We start from the raw sequence: 22,801 nt of genomic DNA, 5'->3' as shown, positions 1-22,801 counted from the left end.
TTCATAGATGTTTTTTTTAAATAATTAGCCATTTTCAAGGTGTAGTTTTATTTTTGACTCACACGGTATAGGGAGAGTAAAATTGTACTCTGGCGTATGACTATATAGGAAAGAGTACACTTCCAGTATAACAAAAACATGTAATGATTTGCTATGAGTCCAACAAAATATGATCACAACAATACCTTTGCGGATGATACCATCGATGACGCTGTTGAGTAGAAGTCATCGTGACACTGACCGCAGAGTGTCAGGTCCTTCAGATGAGTCATCTTACATATGAACTGAGCGAGATCACGTGATGCAGAGGGACGTTCATTGAGATCAGCAGGGTTGATCTCAAGAGTCTCAATCTGTTATGAAAGCAACATTATGTTGAATGAATACTAATAACAACCAAATAAACTATATTCAAGAATCAACAACTTGTTTTAAATTGTAATAATATCGTTGCCACAATGAAAAACTCTCATCACAATCACATTTATTATGTTTAAGATGTACAAGTCTTGACACCTGAAATTAAAACTAATTTCAATAGGTCATGGCTTCTTTGAGACCGATTCAATGGCGTTAAGTCATAAATGATAGATAATGACAGAGGTGATTAGGTTTTTTTGATTGATCCAATCGTGACTGTAGGCATTGCGGATAAAGAAAATTATAATATTTCCTAGATCATGTTGACCTGTTGACTGAGGGAGAAGTAGGGAAATATAAATAGAGGACTTGGCTCACGATCTAAAGTCTTACAGAACAAAAGAGAAGAAGTCAACGCAAAGCGTAGCATCCACTCGCAGGGTACAATTTCCTTAATATTGAGAATTTTTGCATATTTTATGGGCTGTGACTTTTGAGTTTTGACGTATGTACTCAACAACAATGTTTACGTTATTGGATTTATAAAGAAAAAACATTCTCGCGTATATTTAAGCAGGCATTTTCTCATATTTCATGAGCTATGACCTTTGTCCTTTGACCTACATATTCCGAAATCAAACATAGGCTATATTTTAATACCATATGCCTTCATATCAAATTTCATTAAAATCCGTTAAACATTACTAAAGTTATTAACCGGAAACCAGTTTTTTTACGGAAGGACAGAAGGAAGGACGTACGGCAGCTTTACTACATGTATATCGCCTCCGACTTCGTCTACGAGGGGTTTAATAAAACAAGAAGGCATAACGGTCACAAACCAGTCCTCAACCATACTTCTCTACATGGAAAACGAGTGCTTTTAATCGAGGGTAAACCAGAACACCCTGATTATGTTATCGACAACATTATGTGGTGGATCCATTTTTTTTAAAGTTTTTAAATTTTAATATTTAGTCTCATCAGCATTCGAAGTTGAAATAGTTGTCTCTCTACATCAATTCCATAGCACCCCGAATAGTCATATGAAATTTCAAATATGGTTTATATTATTCACTATTGATCTTAAAATCTTCCCTCTGATTTTGTATTATGACAGAAATTCACTTTTCGCATTCACTTCCTGAAACGATGAATTTTTCCTACTTGCTTACTCTTAACGGTGTACCAATAGGGAGAGTAAAATTGTACTCTTGCGTTTGACTATACAGGAAAGAGTACACCTCCAGTATAACAAAAACATGTAGTGATTTGCTATGAGTCCAACAAAATACGATCAAATCAATACCTTTGCAGATGATGCCATCGATGACGATGTTGAATAGAAGTCATCGTGATACTGATCTACAAGTATAAGGTCCTTCAGATGAGTCATCTTACAGATGAACTGAGCAAGATCACGTGATGCAGAGGGACGTTCACTGAGATCATCAGAGTCGATGTAAAGAGTCTCAATCTGTTATGATAGCAACATTATGTTGAATGAATACTAATAATAACCAATAAACTATACTCAAGAATCAACAATTTGTTTTAAATTCTATTAATATCGCTGCCACAATGAAAAACTCTTAACACAATAACATTTATTATGTTTAAGATGTACAAGCCTTGACACCTGAAATTAAAACTAATTTCAATAGTTCATGGCTTCTTTTGAGACCGATTCAATGGTGTTTTTTCATAAATGATAGCTAATGACAGAGGTGATTAGGTTTTTTTGATTGATCCAATCGTGACTGTAGGCATTGCGGATAAAGAAAATGATAATATTTCCTAGATCATGTTGACCTGTTGACTGAGGGAGTAGTGGAGAATATGATTGAAGGACTTGGCTCATGATCTAAAGTCTTACAGAACAAAAGAGAATTACTCAAGAAGGCAGAGCGGTCACAAACCAGTCCTCAACCACACTACTTCTCAAGGAAAACGTGTGCATTTAATCGGGGAAAATCAGAACACCCTGATTATGTTATTGACTACATTAAAGTGATGGATCCATGATTGTAAGAGAAGAGGGGATTTCATCCCGCGGTCATAGGTTCCAGTAATTTTACTGACCCTACTACATTTAAATGTCGGATGAGTTAGGGCTGGTGGATGGGAAGGGGGGGCGATCCATATTCGTTGACAATAAGCCGTAGACGAAAGACCTCATGCATGGCTGATTGCGAACGAAACGGCATGTTGCTATGGCAGGCACCCGGTAAAAACGAATTCGTTTAATAAAATTATGGAAATGCAAGCACTATTTTAAACAAACAGAACTTGGTCATTCCTTGCTCATTTCTTCTGATTGAGGTGTCATATGAAAGGGCAGGACCTCAACTTTCTAGAAATGTGATTTTCTCTTTGAAATTCAAATACCGTCCGCCAAATGACTTTTTGGTTTCCTCTCTTCAAATTCATTCCAATCACTCATGCCTGAAATATGCATCATTTGAACTGCAGCAAATGAAAAAAGGAGGATCTAAGCTTTCAAAATATGTGTCATTTAGTAATTATAAATGTGACTACGTTATGATAAAAAAACGATAATTCTCGGTTTCGTTTTTTCTGGGACGCACTGTATAGGAAATAGTACACCTCCAGTATAACAAAAACATGTAGTGATTTGCTATGAGTCCAAAACATAAGATCTAATCGATACCTTTGCAGAAGATGCCATTGATGACGATGTTGAGTAGAAGTCATCGTGACACTGACCGCGGAGTGTCAGGTCCTTCAGATGAATCATCTTACAGATGAACTGAGCGAGATCACGTGATGCAGAGGGACGTTCACTGAGATCATCAGAGTTGATGTCAAGAGTCTCAATCTGTTATGATAGCAACATTTTGTTGAATGAATACTGATAACAACCAAATAAAACTATATTCAAGAATCAACAATTCGTTTAAAATTGTGTTAATATCGTTGCGTCAATGAAATACTCTTAAAACAATAACATTTATTTTGTTGATGATATACAAGTATTGACACCTGAAATTAGTACTAATTTCAATAGTTCTTGGATTCTTTTGAGACCGATATAATGGTGTTTATTCATAACTGATAGATAATTACATAGGTGATCAAAAGGTTTTTGATTGATCCAATCGATACTCTGGGCATTGCGGGTTAAATTAATAATAATATTGTCTAAATCATGTTGACCCGATGCCTGAGGCAGTAGTGGGGAAATATAAATGAAGGTCTTGGCCCATGATCTTAATTCTAACAGGACAAAATAGAATAAAACAAGAAGGCAAAACGGTCGCGAGCCAGTTACCAATCACACTACTCTTGAGAAAACCCTTTCCTATATTCTTTGGAGAACCTGAACACCCTGATTATGTTATTGACGACATTATAGTGGGGGAGCTATGATTGTAAGACAAGGGGGGGGGGGTTCCTTTCCCGGGCATACGATCTGGTAATTTTACTGACCCTAATACATATTCACATCGGAATGAGTGAGGGTGTGGTAGGGGTGGGGGATGATCCACATACTGGATCTCATAATCTTCACTCTGATTTTGTATTATGACGGAAATTCACTTTTCGCATCCACTTCCTGAAACGATCAACTTTTGCTACTTGCTTCTCCTTAACAGTGTTCCAATAGGAAGAGTAAAATTGTACACTTGCGTTTGACTCTATAAGAAAGAGTGCACCAACAGTATAACAAACATGTCGTGATTTGCTAAGAGTCCAACAAAATGTGATCAAATCGATACCTTTGCAGATGAAGCAATCGATGACGATGTTGAGTAGAAGTCATCGTGATACTGACCGTTGAGTGTCAGCTTCTTCAGATGAGTCATCTTACAGATGAACTGAGCGAGATCACGTGATGCATAGGGACGTTCACTGAGATCACCAGAGTGAATGTTAAGAGTCTCAATCTGTTGTAATAGTACGACATCATGTCGGATACACAATTGCTGACATTACTATACTGAATTATGTATAACATTAAATTTGTTTTGCTTCCACTAAATGCGTAATTTTTTTCCTAATTGTTTTTTCTCAACGGCGTACTATTTTATACAGTAAAATCATCCAAATTAGTTTGACTATCGAAATGAGTAAACTTCCAATGTATCCCCACACCCGTCATCTCGGCCGTGTAATATCCCATTAACGCGACTATTTCATGCATCTCCTCTGTCCCGTAATGAGCAATATATTTGTCCCTGATATGCATTCGAAAAACAAATTATATAGCGTGAATCAATTATGCAGAATTCTTAATTCAAAGCATTCTTCAGAAGACTCTATATTCTTGTCTCTAGACATGTCTGGACTCTTGAAAACGATACAATATTGGAGAAATACTTTCCTTTATAAAAAGTAAAAATATTAATTTTAGTTTATAAAACTTTAAGATGCAAACGTAAATTTGCATTAAGTATACATCTGTAAATTACATATTTATGAATGTTAAACTGTACAAGCATAAAAGGAATAGATTCATTACAAGGATAAAGGAATGGGAAAGAGGAAAATAAAGCAAGTGTTTGAGTGTGTGGCAAAGAGAGAGGGAGAGAGAAACAGGGAGCAAGTTGCCTTTGCACCAGCTTTTCGTTGTTAAGTGAGTTCCTATATTTTGGACCGTGTTTCAGGACGAATACGAGTGAAGGGAAGGTGGAAATGATTGGATTGTCTGGTTGGGTATTGTAATAATGGTTTGTACAGATATTATACAGTGCGTCCCAGAAAAACGAAACCGAGAATTATCGATGTTTTATTATCACTTAATCACAATTATAATCAATAAATGACACATATTTGGAAAGCTTATAGACCCCCCTCTTTCATTTGATGCAACTCATATGATTCCTTTCCCACGCATGAGTGATTAAAAGCAATTTGAAGAGAGGAAACCAAAAAGTCATTTGGCGGGCGGTATCTGAATTTTAAAAAGAAAATCAAATTTCTAGAAAGTTCAATTTCTGCCCTTTCAAATGACACCTCAATCAGGAAAAATGGGCCAGGACTAACAAAGTTTTTTTTGTTTAAAATAAGGCTTGCGTTTCCATAATTTGATAAAACGAGTTCGTTTTCACTGGCTATCTGCCGTATTAACAAACAGAGTTGACAAAAGACTTAACTCCGTTTTTTTGACGATCAGCCATGCACAAAGAAGACGAAAGACCTTATGCATGGCTGATCTTCAACGAAACGGAGTTAAGTCTTTTGTCAACTCTGTTTGTTGCTACGGCAGGTAGTCAGTGAAAACGAACTCGTTTGATCACATTATGGAAATGCAAGCATTACTTTAAACAAAAAGAACTTTGTTATTCCTGGCTCATTTTTCCTGATTGAGGTGTCACATGAAAGAGCAGAAATTGAACTTTATAGAAATGTGATTTTCTCCTTGAAATTCAGATACCGCCCGCCAAATGACTTTTTGGTTTCCTCTCTTCAAATTGCTTTTAATCACTCTTGCGTAAAATATGCATCATGTGAGTTGCATCAAATGAAAGAAGAGGACCTAAGCTTTCCAAATATGTGTCATTTATTAATTATCATTGTAATTAAGTTATGATAAAACATCGATAATTCTCAGTTTCGTTTTTTCTGGGACGCACTGTACTTTTAAACATGCTTAGTTAAAAAGTACATTACATCACGACAATAGGTACTGGAAAATTACGAGTTTCAAATAAGAAAAGTTAAGCTGTGTGATTTAGATTTGTTATGAATTATTCTAATAGCTATCTGTTTTAAAACAGTAATTGTATTGGTAGGGTTTTAATAGTGTTCTCCAGATCCTTTATCGAATATTCCCAGACTATTCCAACGGTTGCCATAATAGTCACCTTTAAGGAGAAAATAAATGACATGAGTGGATGAATATCAGCGATGAAAATAACATTTTGCAATATAAAAGTGAATAGAAACTTATGCAAAGAGTCAATCTATGGTTATACAATTCGGCCATCACTAATCCAAAAGCATAATCTTCTCGTTTTTTCGCAAACAATGTTATTTATAATGCTAAATGTATTACTCATTGCGGATATAGTATAGAAAATAATATTGCTAGTGATATTCCTTTGTCTCGCAATGTATGGTCAACAAGGGATCTGAAAGATCACAACGTTTCTCTGTCGCTGCTGCACTTCGTCACGTGACAAAATAAATTGTTGTTGTTGTTCTTGGGTTTTAAGGCTGACCAATCTAAAATAAATTGTACGCAAGCGTATTTTATACTCTACGGGTGGACCGGGTGGACCGGCGGTCAAATAATTAGAACAATAACGGACAAGGCCTATTGGTCGAAGCACACGGGTGCTCAACCAATCAACGGGCCGCTGGATCGATGTGGGGCGGCTGGACGGGTAGTGTCATGGCGGCGCACAACGCATTCAAAATACACGTATTAACCCTCCGTGTGTACCAATGTCAGGCTACGGGAAAGACACGGAGTCTCGTTATGCTACACCCCTTTAATATTATATAGTGGTCCGGGATTTCCTAAAAGAGCAGGGGCATCTTTTTGCCGGGGGAATAAGATTCGTTAAACACACTGACTCTCTCGTATTTTCCGATCGGGGAGAAACAAAAATCATTATAAACATTGATATCTTGTTTTCTTCCTCCTTTACCATTCACTAAAGTTAGGGCAAGTCCACTAAAAAAATAACTTACTTTCAATAAAAGCAGAAATATTGATAATAATATATTTTTGTGTGGATGCACTAATATAGAGTAATTTGTTTCAGTTAAATGATGAAAATTAACATTTTGATAAACTATTTATATAAAAATCGATGATTCTGAATTCATTCAGAAAATAGTATCAATTTTTTTCAAAGTTCATGAAAGATTTTGTGAAATGCCATGCACGCAATATGATCCAAATCAAATCACATAACCTGGTCAAAGGAATGGGAAAATCAAGGTTTGGGGGATAAAAAGGGACACGAATGGGATAAACATATGTTCAGCAATTGTTAGGAGATGAACAAACAGCATGTGAATGCGGCCAGGAACAGAGAATGGAACACCTGCTAGTCTGCCCACTCCTGCCAGAGTCATGCACCCAAGATGACCTGGAAGCCGTGAATTGCCGTGCCAAAGCATGTGTGGACCACTGGACGGGACTTGTGTAGTGACTCGATAAGAAGAAGCAATTGTTAAATAGTGAGGCAATAAGGCCACAAACCGATAACCCAATTGGCAATTTGCTTAGTGATTTTCTAAGTTCCGTAGTTTATAAAAATTCATAATCTCCTTATTAGTTATCCGACTTCACCCCTTTTTTGTTTGGCTCTGTTTTGCTTATGTTTTTTCTGCATCTATTAAAAGCAAATTATTTTTGGAACGGGCTTATCCTTTAAACTAGGGAAGAATTGGGGAGTTAAGATTAGAGTGATCAAAGATGAAGAAAATAATTGATTTGGCAACCCACTGGCTTAAATCATGAAATGTAACATCAAACATAAATAGTTTAAAGATACTATGTCCCTGTTGCAGCCGACATTAAATTCTGTAGAACTTTGCAGGAATTATGAATATGTCATGTTTGTCCTATTTGTAAAATTTAAAAAATAGCAGTGTCATAGTATTCAAATTATGCAAGGAAATCCGGTCCTTCTAGACTTCACATGGGCATTTCTCTACATCAATAACCCACTACTTGTAATGGCCATAATTAGACTGATTGAATCCTCGTGCAGCAAAAAACGTACAACCATTCGGTAAAAGGGTATGAAAATCAAACTATTGCTTAGGTGGTTGCAATCACTTTAGTCGATTCGACAACTACTGGTCGTTATTTTCCCACTAAAAGCCATTTTCAAGCCCTTTCGTTTTGAGGGAAGTTTAAAATTAGTATTGTCTTTCAAATGCCGTTGGAATTTAACCTTTTCATTTTTTTAAATGTAATATTCTCTCTTTTTTGTGTTAAAAATAAATTCAAGATGTTTGAAATTAATGTACTTTTCTAAAAACCAAATCTCTGTTTCCCAGTATTCTCCTAAGTTATTTTGATCTTATGACACCAGGAAAACCATTATTCTGACTGAATATGGCATCCATTTTTTTTTAAAGAATGATGTACCAAATAAACGACAAAGTGGATGATACAAAGATTTATACTGACCTTGCCTGCTTTATTCGCAAGCACCGAGTAGAAAACATCATGCATAGTACCAGTAACTCGAGTAAGATGGATCGTAACAGATCTCAGTGATCGTGATGAGCACATGAATTCAGCCAGGTCCTCCGAAGCCGTGCGTCCACATGGTTTATCAATGATCAGATTATCCTACAATGAACATGTACACAAATAATATTGTGAGGCTAGAAACATAAACCATCAACATAATAGTATATTATCCTGATTAATCACCTTCATTGATACTGACTTTTTAATAATCGTTTTTTTCCTTCCATTTTCCGTTTGGTTCTTATTTTGTTTTCATAATCTAGATATCGATATGAACATCAAATAATATCTTAACAACATTACGCATTTTAAAGGAATTATTGTGATCCCACAAAATATAAAAAAATTGGGTTCAGTACGTTATCTCATAATAATTCAAGTAAGCGTTTTATCATATTGGTTTGAACAGTATACACTTGAAAATCCTTTTGGGATTGGTGATATTAAAAGCGTTATTTTATAAACAAGGTTTCATTGCAAATGCATGCAAGACGAGTTGTACTGCAATAACAATAAATCACAACTCCTATTAACAGACTAAGTCCTAATGCTCATTAATTCCTGTTAATAATAGTTCATTTTGTTCGTGTATATTGCAGTGTTCAAATTAAATATCATGATCGGAGTTGTACCCATGCTAGATCCATAGAAGTTGCTTTAAACATGCTCCTGATTTAATAAAATGTATTCTATCAAGCTTCTGGGTGAATTTGGGTGACGAGAAGTTTGTACAGTATGCATTGCCTTATTAGTGCATGTTGGGGTTCAAAGCATCGTTCGTATACACATTATATATTTACAGTCATGTGTTCAAACCAAACGACGTCATCCTATTAAAGTCTCAGAGAATGAAATTTAAATCAAATAGAAACTCTGTCACTCAAAAAGATCAAACAAAGATGAAATGTATACGTTGCTACAATTCGAAGTTGAATATTTTCCTTACCACTTTACGATGGTTCATGATGAAAGTATGCCCTGATACTGTGTGTGCCTGCATCTCCTTGGTGATCTTCAGTGTCTTTATGGACGTAGTCGATAGATGATCCGCCACGGCTTTGGTCACTTCTTGGTCTTGGCTCTCATATGCTACATCTACGATGAAGTCATCATCAATACGGCCCTGTGTGCGCTTTGTTTTTGACTCTATGAGACGAGATATGATATCCAAGCCGACCTCCTTCTGCTGAGCCGAAGTAAAGTACAATAGGTACTGGTATTCCACTGCTTCCTTTATGATATTCGCTATCAACCTGTAATACTCATTACGGTTTGACTGATAAAGGGATGCAAGATACATTCCTGATAGATACTCCTGGAAGAGCTTATGGGGAAACTGCACCGATTGGACTACTGAATTTGGAGTGTTTCTCCTGTCTCGCCTCGGAAGAATTTTCTTCTCTCTGGTGAGTACACCAACTTTACAACCTACATCGATGGACTCTGGATAGCTCTGAAACTCTTCTTCTGTGAATACTAACCGTCTTTCGAGAAGCCCCTGGAAGGCAATGCGGCCGATGTGAATCAGGTGATGACGAATATCTGAACAATGCTCACTTAATTTGCCTCCAACAATACCTAAAGATGGAATGTGCTTCGATAGGTGATGATCAACCAAAAAGTCAATCATCTGATTGAAGAGCTGGGAAAATGTTTGCAGCTTGGACATTGCCTCTCGGCGCTCTCCATCAAACTCTTTCCACATGATACACAGCATGGCTGTGTATATGGGGTAGGGAGCCATGTTCTCTCTGATCACATCGTTGTTCGATATGAATCGGTTCAGATCTTCAGAGGAAGCTGCATCTGGATGAAAGAACTTGGTGATGTAAGAAGAGAGGTTTTCAGCAGAGAAACCTTCTACAGCAATGAAAGCAAACACCTTTCTGAGATCGGCATTCTTCCTAATCTCATCTGATCTCCATTGTCTCGATGTGATTAGTACTGTCCCTGACTTGAACAGATGATTGAGAGTGATCAGGGCGATTTGCTGATTGCTGTCAAGATCGACAGCAAACTCATCTAGGCCATCCAAGACAAGAAAAACGTCATCCGGATTTGAGAGGATGTGCTTGTCTAGCTGTTTGGCTGTGACGGGATTGTTGTCAGAAAGATACGACTTCACTATCTCTCCAACAGTCTTGCCCTCTGTCTTGCGAAGGAGGATGACAAGAACCAGTTTGAAATCTTGGTAGGCTTTTCCGTGGATCCAATCCCAAGCGATCTTGGCGCAAAAAGTGGTCTTTCCTACACCACCTTCACCTTCTACCAACAAGCGTTTGGGATAGGTTCCGTTGACTTTGGTCCTGAGGAGGTCATCGTAGAGAAGCGGTGTCTTGAGTTTTGTACCTTTGTCTTCTTCCATCAACGTTAGATTGGTGAAGATACGTTTGAATTCAAGTACAAGTTCACTGTTCAGTGGATCGGCTTGAATCTGGCATAGATGAATTGCCAAATAGTGTTTGACCTCTTCAGCAACCCGTTGGATTTCCTTCTCTGTCATGGACGGTATGTGATCACCAACCTGACCTGTGATGAGAATGGTGAAGAACGTTGTCTTTAGCATGACTAGAAAAATATGACCAGTGTTTTAATATCACACAACAGCAGTACTACCATCAGCAGCAACAACATGGAAGAAATCACCTTGGAATTGCCCCCCCCCCCTTCCCCCCTCGGTTCTCTCTCTCTCTCTCTCTCTCTCTTTTATATTGCAGTATCCAACAGTATCTACGAAACCCTATAAATAAACGTTAACTATTGCAATGAAACTCGTTATATAGTAGCCTTTAATCATGGCGGCTTTGCTGCTCTATCGATCCAATGATCGTCCTCAAAAAATAGAATAGTCATCTGATTGCACGGAAAGTCGACACTTGCGTGCAGCTTGCTGTAAGCATAGATGCTGTAAGTCGCCTTTAGTAACTACCGAACCTTGTTGTTGTTGTTCAGCATTATATGGCAATCAGTCAAATTCGACTATTATCACTCACTAAATTGTATTTTCTTAATTCTAACTTTAATTCTGAAAATTGATTGACCTCTCTTTTTAAAAATTCTTTTCCTAATGTAGGTTGTTAATAATGATAATATGTTATCGTGGTTAATATTTATAATACAACATTTAAGCTTTCTAGTCAGAATATAAGCAGAATCGGCTATAAATCGTAGACGATCGCACTATTTGTATGATGTCACTATGATTCTTAGCTGATGTAGCTATTCCTCCTCGAAGGGAACGTGAAATCCATTCAAACTTCAATTTCATTCATCATATGACTATTTAAATCATCGTTCATTTAAAAATTTAAGTTTAAATGTTCATGTCAAATGCTATATATTGCAAATTATTCCCAATAATCACATCGTATAGCACGCGGAGTGGTTTAGAGTACCAGTTGCTTTGATCTATAGCCTATCCACTATCGCATGTTCTCTCAACAGGTCAATCGTTAACCGGATTGTGTATCTGTCCTTTTGTGTAATCAATGATGATGTTACGTCCCCGCCCCTTTTTTGTTTAATTGTTTACATTGGAGAGTAAAGTCGAGTTTGTAAGTGTTCATGATGTTCCGAAGGGACATCCAGTTTGATACACATGTAACTGTCTGTTTCCAGTATTGAAGCATGTACTGTGTTTGATAGTAAAGCAAACGTTTTTGCTGTTTCAGAGTAATATGTATTCGGAATACATATACAGCTGTATTTCTATTTCAGCATGTGTATGGTGTACTGAACAAACAGGAAAGAACACAGGAGGGGAGAGTGGTCACGCCATTGAATTACGTCATGATCTACTGTACTCCCATCTAATAAAGTCACCATGGAACTACAAATTCTCCTTAAGTCGCCTGGTGTTTTCATCTCCTGGTACAGCTCCGCTCCTGGTACAGAAAATGAACCAATCAGAAACAACATCCTGACGATCGCATGGTGAAGGGCCAATGGTCGCGGCTCCTTGTATTTCTCTGGTCATAGGTAACGAGTTGTACTGCCTTATTCGGTAAAGTTTTATGAATATTGATTACGACTTCTGGTGCGATCAGATGGCTTATTCCGTGCGTTTCGAGGATCGACCATTGGAACGACGTGCCAGAGCAGCATTGTGACTGAAGGATACTTCTTAGTTTGCTGCGCTGCTTTAATGGATTACGTAATAGTACTTATAATTGTATCTCATAATGCTTGAACTTTTTTTAAATTTTTAATAAGGCTCTTCTATTTCATAGAACTTTGTGAAAAGTTACATATAAGTTTTCATATTTTGTGTTGGGGTGTGCTCAATTGTGTTGGATACTGCATATATAGGCGTAAACGTGTTTTTGCCGGTGGGGATGGTCGTGTGTGTACGCATGCATGTGAGTAATACTGTACCTTTCTGTACGCTATCAGCAAGCTGTACCAGCTTAATTTGTTGTAACGTGACCACCAACGCCTCCCTCGCCTCGCTATCACGTACTCTCTTCCGCCATTCGTAAAGCATCTTATAGATAGCATACAGAGTGTTGCCCATCTGATCTTTCTCAAACCGACTTAGTTCAGCCTCAGTGAATTCCAAAGCTAGTCCGACCTTCCTGAAATCTGATGGATCCATACTGTCAGCAAGGAGATATAGTTCGAGGTCGGTCAGGTTCCCAGGTCTAAATCATTAGACAAAAGAAAGGGGGGGAAATAATATACAGCTTAAAGGTAATACAAAGTTTTGGTAAATTTTGAAAATTGGGTGGATAGTGATTCTTTACAATTTTGATGTATTTGGATGCCTATGTGGATGTATTATAAGCACTAGAAAATTTAGCTCCTAAAACACTTCTGCCTTCGAGAAAAATCAAATATAAAAATTTACCGGTGCTCCCGGTAAATTGTGATAAATTTCAAATAGCGCCTACGGCCGTACAATGGTAGCTGCGACTATGAAAATCTAAGAATATGTAGTTGTGATATATAATTTCCAAACGGGAATAGCTAATCCGCCGATTTTAGTCAAGAAACATCGTTTTATAGTTTAATTAATATCTTGACCTTAAGAGGGAGCTATACAACATAAAAAGTTTATTATTTACAATTTCTTAATTTTAGACTTGATTTCGACCGCGACAATGATCACTTTAATTGTAGGATCGCTTATGCTTCTAATATGTTCCTTTGAACAAAATTCATGACCCCTTACCAAAACTTTGTATTACCTTTAAATATTTGTGTGAGGTTTTATAATCAAAGGACTTTCCTTTGATTATCATCTCGAGTGAATACCCTTGTTTGCATTGCAGGGGCGGCGATTTCTTTTCATGACCGGGGGGACGAAACGCGAGGAACGAGGGGGGAGTGACGTCATGAGCAAAACGTTTTTTTTTTTTTTTTTTTTGGGGGGGGGGGGGGAGAAGAAAAAAAAGTCCGAATCATCACCGCTCTTACATGTTATAGCAGGCCCCGCGGAACGTTTTTCGAAGTGGGAGGGGGGTGGGGGGGGGGGCTAAAGTATTTACGATCAGATAGGGCAAAGCAAGTGGAGTGTAAATCGGCGTGGGGTCCTGGGGCAAAGCCAGGGCCCTGGGAACGATTAAAAAAAAAAAATTAAAAAAGCGTCATTTGTGGCTGTCGGCTGTGTGACAATTTCGTACACGAAGCATAATGATATACATTAAATATATCAGACAAATTTTTTTTTGCAGGGGGTGCGCTGCAGCACTCCCAGCACCCCCGCTTCCCAGGGCCATGGGCAAAGCCCCGGCGGGGGTCAAGTCTTTAGGCATTTAATAAGGGTCAGATGAGCATATTTTGATACCTTATTTGTGACACTTGTATGCAGGTCACAAATCGGAGTGGGGACCAGGGGGGCGAAGCCCCCCAGAAGCTCAGCGCTTTCAGGCATTAAATTACGATCAGATGATCATCCAGGGGCCGCCTTAGGGCCCGTGGTGGGGTGTAGGGGGCGGAGTCCCCGGAAGCTCAAGGTTTTAGGCCTTTGAACATGGTTAGATGAGCTTCCAGTGGCCCGCTTAGGGCCCTGGTGGGGTCCAGGGGGCGGAGCCCACGGAAGCTCAGGTGTTTTAGGCATTTAATTATGGTCCGCTGAGCAACAAGGGGGCCTTAGGGCCTTGGTGGGGCTAAGAGGGCAAAGCCCCCGGAAGCTCAGAGAAAATCATGCCATTTCAGCAACATTTGTAAATTAGTCACTGGTATCAAATTAGAAATAAACCACGTTTGAATTTTATCGGGGGGGGGGGGGGGGGTACTGCCCCAAGCCCGAGTGAGTGAGCATAGTGAACGAGAGGGGTGAAGGTGACGAAATTGACTACTCCCTCACAGGTTTTGTTGTATTACAAAATTATATTCCTTAGAAAAACTTTAGTATGAAAAGAAAGAATATACTTTTTTCACACTTTACTTTCTACAATATTTACTTGAACATTTTAAAGGATATTATGCGAGGGAGCATAGCTCCCGAGCCAGAAGATTTTTACATTTTTATGTCTAAACGCTTAATTTTTAAGTCTAAACACTGCACTCTTGGACCCTCCAAAGCCTAATAGTGTGTTGCAGTCTTTAGTCAGTATTTGCTGTACATTATTTGTTTGCACTTTTTCAAATTTTCCGGGGGGGACGATCCCCTCCTACAAAAATCGAGGGGGGGACGTGTCCCCCCGTCCCCCCCCCCCGGGATCGCCGCCCCTGTTGCATTGCATTAAAATATTTTCCAACATTTGCTAGAAATGCAAGCACTCCAAAAACATTGCAAAATAAGGACCTGTTAACATAAGGGAAATACGCGAAACTTCTACTGTCACCATTTGCTTTCATTGATCAATTGGTATATTCCAATTAATATTTTTTACCAACAAACTCGTTGGCTCGTATTCTGCCAAAATTTAGATCTCGTGGTGGGTTAAGGCTTCAGTTTATAATCGGATTTAGAATGGAAATTAGTCTGAAGTTTAATTAAGTTTATCTTAAAACGTGATCTCCTACCAAGGGTCGGGCGTACCTCAATGAACAGAATAAGAACCAAAGGGTCTGGCGTACCTCAATGAACAGAATAAGGACCAAAGTCGCTCTTTCATTGTGCTTACTTATCATTTGGGCCAGGGTTTTGTTCTACATCACCGGATCTCAATAGAAGTATGTTGGTCATGTCTGGACAGTCATTCCCTTTAGTTTCATCTGCTTCACCACTGGTTGTCCCTGATCCGAGGACCGGATAGATCGGGGAATCATGATACTCCTTTACTTCCTAAGGATGAAGAGAAAATTACGATGAAAACTATCTACATGTCATACTGAGATAACATAATGTGCCACAATGTATTTCTTGAAGGGATCTTTATATCAATGGTTTCTAGTTTATTCTTAAATTCATAATACAACAATAATTAGCGCAGACAAATGTTAGAAGGTGTTCATGTAGCCATTGAATAAGATGGGCGGACAATTTATGATACTCCGTTACTTCCTTAATGAAACTTATGGACAAAAGGCAATTTTCAAAAAAAATGATCAGACATTATTTGAACAAAAAATACACGTAGTTTACGCGAGTATAAGAAATCTGTGAAAAGTGTAAATGGCAATTTACCACTATTTACGGTTGCCACAAACGTCAAACCTACACTTTTAACAGCAAATTTAAATAAGCTATAATAGCCTACACCTTTTGTAACTCCAATTTTGCTAGTTACATGTTAAATGTCCTGTCTTGTTCAAAACCCCGTTTCTCAAAAAAATTATATACAGTTTTGGGGGAAGTTTTTACTTTGATTTATTGTTCGCATGGTTTATCTCACTGTTTTTGTCTTTCTTTGTTGTTTTTATGTGAGTGGCGTGGTTCTAGGAAATGCATATCAATCATACCCTGATAGATGATGTTCTTTGGTTGGTATTTTTCGTGGTATCTAGCCTGTGTTTAGGTGATAGGTCAGATGATTGGTCCTCTTTCCTTTCCTTGACGTCTTCTACACAGGGTCGGGGAACTGAAATTGTCACGTCAGTGGTACCAGGGACAGGGTTGGTCTCTTTTTCAATTGAAGAACCACTGTTTTGAGCACATGAAGACTCAGAGTGAGAGACATCGTTATGACCGGGGTTGTTTACATCGCATGGGAATCCACTCTCCCTGACAGTATCACACTTTGGGCCGTCAGATTGTGAGAGAGTCGGTGAGCTTACGTTACCTTTGCCATTGTTGACGTCACGTGAAGGCCCTGTTTGAGCAGAAGATGTAGACTGACGGGCCGTGTTGCTTGGAAAACTATTCGCATCGGGAGAAGAGCCAGTGCGAGATGAGATGTTACACTCAGGATTGTTGTTTTCTTTGGGTGGCTCAGCATTCTTGGCTTTTTCATTAGGTTGTGAAGTTTCCTCCAAAAGAAGTGGTAGTCGTATTCTTTCCTCCGACGTCGCATGAACGTGCCGATCCTGACACGCCATTCACCAAGAGACACAGGCATGGTGACATCAGGATACTGTGTTATTAAAGAGGAAAACAAAGATTAATGCAGAGTTAGTTCATGAGAAGGTCAACATGACTTTGTATAAGAAAATAGTGTCAAATCTTTGTACGGGTTTATCTTAACTTGCCATGTATGGAATACGTATTCATTTTAAATTACATAATATCTCATCTTTGAAAGTCAATTTAATGCATGGTGCTTAAATGTAAATTTGCACAACTCTTTATATTCCGCAATCCCCTCTAAACAACTACCACCGGGAAAACGGCCCTGTGTAGAGGTGCAGTAACAAAAGCTTTATTGGGGGGGGGGGGGGGGGGTAGTTTTTTTACGGGTTTACTGTTGTCGTAGATGTTTCTTGTGCGGGATGTAAGTCCGGAGTAGCCATCCAAAAATGTCATGAAGCTATGGCAGAAGCTAAATATTTTCAATGCATTATGTCAGACAAAGACAGAGTTACAAAGGAGCATCTGGAGAATGGGTATGTATTATGTGCCCACGTTGTGCGCGTGTTGTGTGTATGTGTGTGTGTGTGCGTGTCTGTGCATGCAACACAAAGAAAAATTGTTGCCGTTGATTCTTTCGATACAAATGGGAAACGGGGTATACATTTTCTCTTTCATGGGCGAGCAAAATAATCAGAGTCATTGTCAGTTAAAACATGACCACAACGGAAAGTGCAGCTATATCCTCGTCTGGTCCATTTCGCAGAAAATCCCTTCGTGTTTTTTTGTTGTTGTTAATGCACGTGGCGTGTGGAGCGATACACTGTTAGAACAAGTATTACAATTTTTAATCAAGTTGGTTAAAATTTTAATCAACCACGGATTACCAGGTGAATCACACAATCGTTGGTTAAACTTAACCAACAGCCTGTTGATTAAAATTTAACCTGTGGTTGATTAAAATTTTTAATCAATTATTGGTTAAAAAAATTTGCTCAATGTTGGTTAAAATTGTGTTGATTAAACTTTAACCATTTGTTGATTAAAACTTTAATCTTTTGTTGGTTATTTATGCTTTGTTTGGGGCTGATTCACATGTTGTTGGTTAAACTTACTTGGGTCGTTGGTTAAAATTGTAACCATTGTAGGTTAATTCTTTTTGATTCACACGATGTTGGTTAAACTTTAGTGGGTTGTTGGTTACAGTTATAACCCCTGTTGGTTAAACTTACGGGTGTTTGGAGGTCTTATCCTCGTGTTTGCAGGTAAGAAATTGTTTAATATGATTATCATCAATGCTAAGATTGGAAGGAAGAAGTGAAATAAGGTTCTTGCTCAAATTAAAAACGCTTTGTGTCCCGGCCCGTAGGTTGTAGCTCATGCAGCCAGTAAGTGTAACGGATGACCTACCCAAATTGCATGCATGAAGACGTTTCACTTTATGATGACATCTTATTTTATATTTAATTGTTTTAAACAATTAGATACAATTAGATTTAAAAAATAAGATTATTTTTCATGCATGCAATTTGGGTAGGTGATCCGTAATAGGCCCACACTTCTCCTTCTTTAATTGGGTCTGCCTCCTTCACGGTTGAAGATTCTTGCAGACTGATGAGTGTGTGTGTGCTTACGTTATTAGCCAGGTGCACGGTGCAAGTAAAATGTTACTTATTGGTTGAGCTACGTCGGGAGCTACGTACAGCCTAGGGGACACAAATCGTTTTTGATTTGAGCAAGAACCTTATTTCACTTCTTCCTTACAATCTTAGAATTGATGATGATAATATTAAAATAATTTCTTACCTGAAAACACGGAGATAAGACCGTCCAAACCCCCATTTCCTCAGCGTCCTCGCGACAACCTCCATTGTTAATTTTGTCGCACGCGTAAACTGCATGTACTTTGCATGTACTTTATTTGTACGTCGAGCGATCGCTAGCTACGCGCTTCGATAGCGTTCTGTTGGGTCACGTGACCAGTACTTTAATCAACATTGATTAAACTTTAACCGGAAGGGGGCTATCATTACTGTCGGAATTTTGTTTTTAATCCATGCTGGGTTACAATTTTTGCAAACGACTTAGACTTAACCAACATAGGTTAAAAGGAATAAATTTGATCAACACTGTTTTTAACCAACGCAAGATTAAAAGTAAATTTTAATCAACACTACATTTTTAACCATTGTTGAGCGTTTTTTAATCAACAATTTTTTAACCCGCATTTTTTTAATACTTGTTTTAACAGTGTAGTACTCCATGCAAACATCGGACGGGCATTTTGCGAGCGTCGCACAGGCTTCTTGTGGTGGTCTTAAAGGCCCACTGTACTACTTGTAGCTACTTGCTCCATCTATATAGAAAACAATGCCTAATCGGTGACCATTGGTCCCCATGATCCTCTTTTTCTTATGTTATTTGAGAGCTGAGTTGATGAGATAACCACCTGTCCAGTGACCTTGCAGGGTGCTCTAATCCCTCCTGTAAACTAGTACTGATAAGCTTTAAAGAAAAAGTGTGACGTCGTACACCTGGTAGGAATTTATTCCTTGAAACGCAGCGCGTTTAACAGCTGCACTGCTAAAGCCAGGGTAATTATGCTGCATTATTGAGAGCGCTTAGAGACTTCTGACATAGTAAGTGTTATGCTAGGAGTCCACTGGGCCGGCGCCAGTTGGTGTCAGTTCGCGCCAAAGATTATGTGATTGGCGCGTAGTGGCTCGCTGTGGCGCCGAATTAATGTCCGCTCGGCATGTGTCGCCAAGTGGCATAAACTGGGTACCATATGGCGTGCGCCAAATGCCACCCGGCTTGCTCCAAAATGTTGCGCCAGTTCGCGCCAGTTTGCGCCATTACACGGCCATTTGATTCCAAAATTCACCCTGTTGGCGCCATTCGCGCCAATAGACGGCTACTTTGCGCCACTTGGTGATTAGTTTGTGCCAAAGGTCGCCAAATTGGTTTGAACTTGCCGCCGCTTGGCGCTACTTGCCGACTAAATAAATACCGGCCATTGGCTACCTGGTTCAGACCCTCCTCAGCTGCTGTATGAACAACATCTCTACTAAATATTTACAATTTTGATATGTCTGAGGCTTTTGATAATGTTGGAGTGATGATGCTGCTCCATCAGAAGATGATGAGAGATTCTGAGGTGGCCACTGCCTATCAACTTATGCTGGCCAATCCTGAAGAAGAAGAGCCTCCTAAGAAGAAAAGGAAGCACAACTGGTGGTTTAGACCCATGCTCCACCCAGTTGAGGGCCGAACGTGGACAGTACCACACTTTGATGGAAGAGCTGAGTGAGAATGACAGGAGGAAGTTCAAGAACTACACCAGGGTGTCCCCAGAGATGTTTGATGACCTGTTGGTCAGGCTTACACCCCACTTGCAGAGAAAGGACACCCACATCAGGAAGGCCATTCCCCTGGTCTCAAGTTGTCCGTCTTCCTGCGCCATCTCGCCAATGGGGCCACCTATGCCGAGCTGTCTTTCAACTTCCGAATGGGCAAGGAAACCATCCAGAAGTTTGTCCCTGATGTAGCCAGAGCGGTAGTGGATGAGTATGCTGCAGAAGTCATCTCCCTCCCCACAACCAATGAAGGCTGGCTTGAGGTTGCAGGTGATTTTGAAGCCAGATGGAATCTTCCTCACTGTCTTGGAGGCTATGATGGAAAGCACATCCGTCTCCAGAAGCCCAACAAATCAGGCAGCCTTTACTTCAACTACAAGCAGTTCTTCTCGGTTGTCCTGATGGCTCTGGTAGATTCAAAGTACCAGTTCCTGTGGATCGATGTGGGTGGGGTTGGCCATCAGTCTGATGCCCAGATCTACAACAACAGTGAACTGAAGGAGTGCATTGAAGCTGGCACTTTAGGCATCCCAGATCCAGCTCCTCTTCCCCATGATGATGAAGAGCACCCTATGCCGTACTTCTTCGTGGGAGACTATGCCTTCGCCATGAGGACGTACATGATGAAGCCTTATGGCCATCGTAACATGGACCAACAGCAGAAGATCTTCAACTACAGGCTGTCCAGGGCAAGGCGTGTGGTTGAAAATGCCTTTGGTATTCTGGCTCTGCGGTTCCAGTGCTTCCTTGGCCAGATGAGACAGGAACCAGACACAGTCCGCTTGCTCATTGAAGCTGCCGTCATGCTGCACAACCTCATCAGGAAGCACTATCAGGCATGGGACGTCCTAGAGCTTGGAGAACTGCCGCCATCACTGTGAGAAAGTCCTGCGATGCCGCCCTGCTGTTATAGGCGGCAAGTGGCGCCGAATGGCGGGCAATCAGGTGGCATTTGGCGCGAAGTAGTCACCAATCGGGTGCCGTTTGGCTCGCGTAGTGGCGCAAACAAGGTGCCCCTTGGCGCCATGTGGCGCGAAATCTCATTGGCGCAACTTGGCGCGCGCCATTACATTCCAGTGGATTCCAATAGGCGGATTTTTTGCGCCAAAGGGCGATATGTTCGCGCCATTTGGTGCCACTTGGCGGACACTTGGCGCTGATTGCTCGATGCAAGTGGCGCGACGAAAATTTCAAACATTTTGAAATTTTCTTGCCGCCACATTCAAATTTGGTGCCGTTACGGGCCACCACGAGCCAGTTGGGAGGCAGTTTGAGCCACTACACGCCACTAGGCACCTTATTGGCGACACTAGGCGCCACAGTAAATTGCATTGGCGCAAACTGGCGCCAACTGGCGCGGCCCAGTGGACTCCTAGCATAATGCGCTATATATAAGCACTGTAATTATTATTACACAGCTATATGCGCAGCCGTAGCAGTACGTCGCACATCAGGGGCTTTTCGTTTGTGTGGACGAGGATGCCGTTCCCTTCATCAACTATGCGAATTGGCTGCAGTCAGTTTTGGCTGTTCACTACTTTATAACCCTTTCGTTTGCAGTCGACGCCTGTTCTTTACACTATGACGTGATTGGCCCCCGCGCGCGTTTATTCAATTTCGCCTTCTTTCACTTCTCATGTTATTCTTCGTTATAATCCTATCATTTTTTTAATCTTTCGTCATGTTATTCTTTGTTTTCCTGCTATCATTTTCCTCTCTCTGTTTTTCTAATGTGTTGCTTCGTTTTTCCATCTTTCATCTTCTGTTCTATCTTTCCATTGTCTATTTTTCATCGTTTTCTCTATCTGTCTTTCCTTATGTTATTCTTCGTTTCTTCCTTCTATTCTTATGTAATTCTTTGTTTTAATAATAATAATAAAATACCGCTTATATAGCGCTTTAATAAAACAAATGTCTCTAAGCGCTTTACAGAAATACTATTACCCCGGTCGTTGGATTCAGTGCTTGCCCGCACATACTGTGTGCACAATCTCCACTCCCTAGGGAGCATTCCAGCCGGGCGTTACATGACGCTCAAAAACTGTGTGACCAACAATGACGGTCGCATCCTACCGGGTACCCATTTTAACACCTGGGTGGAGAGTAGCACATGTAGGTTAATATCTTGGCAAAGGATATTATTGCCGTGTCGGGATTCGAACCCTCGACCTTTGAATCTCTAATCAAGCGCCTTAAACCCCTCGGCCACGACACTCCCATCGTCCCCCCCCCCATCCCCCAGCCCCGTTGAGCAAAATAATTGCATACGATACGGTATGCTGGTTCATTTTACACGATTTGCGGGAGGTTTTTTCATAAACCGGGAGATTGCGGGAGATTGCGAGAGAGCGGGAGGAAGGGCGTGGTGGCGGGGGTATGTGCTACGAGCTACGAGCTTGTGGGACGGCGGGAGAATGAGCGTGGTGGCGTACGTGAGACTCCCTCCAAATTCAGGAGGGTTGACAGCCCTGTATTTAATAATCATGGTATTTTAAGTAACATCACGCTCAT

The 22,801-nt window shown here is 40.0% G+C and overlaps 1 protein-coding gene across 1 annotated transcript in view; it reads right to left on the bottom strand.

The window, feature by feature from the left end:
- The window catches only part of LOC105447047, a 36,492-nt gene extending 19,526 nt beyond the window's left edge, over positions 1 to 16,966 (bottom strand). Inside the window, exons 1-8 of the mRNA XM_030995069.1 lie at positions 16,391 to 16,966; positions 15,613 to 15,773; positions 12,917 to 13,182; positions 9,489 to 11,071; positions 4,101 to 4,307; positions 3,032 to 3,199; positions 1,730 to 1,837; positions 186 to 353 (exon numbers count right to left, since the gene is read on the bottom strand). Coding sequence (XP_030850929.1) covers positions 186 to 353; positions 1,730 to 1,837; positions 3,032 to 3,199; positions 4,101 to 4,307; positions 9,489 to 11,071; positions 12,917 to 13,182; positions 15,613 to 15,773; positions 16,391 to 16,966 — 3,237 coding nt within the window. The remainder of the gene's footprint in view (positions 1 to 185; positions 354 to 1,729; positions 1,838 to 3,031; positions 3,200 to 4,100; positions 4,308 to 9,488; positions 11,072 to 12,916; positions 13,183 to 15,612; positions 15,774 to 16,390) is intronic.
- Positions 16,967 to 22,801: the final 5,835 nt, after the last annotated feature.

This window comes from Strongylocentrotus purpuratus, unplaced genomic scaffold (genome assembly GCF_000002235.5).
Source record: "Strongylocentrotus purpuratus isolate Spur 01 unplaced genomic scaffold, Spur_5.0 spur5_scaffold_21, whole genome shotgun sequence".
Taxonomy (NCBI): domain Eukaryota; kingdom Metazoa; phylum Echinodermata; class Echinoidea; order Camarodonta; family Strongylocentrotidae; genus Strongylocentrotus; species Strongylocentrotus purpuratus.
This window is presented reverse-complemented; position numbering and strand designations above follow the sequence as displayed.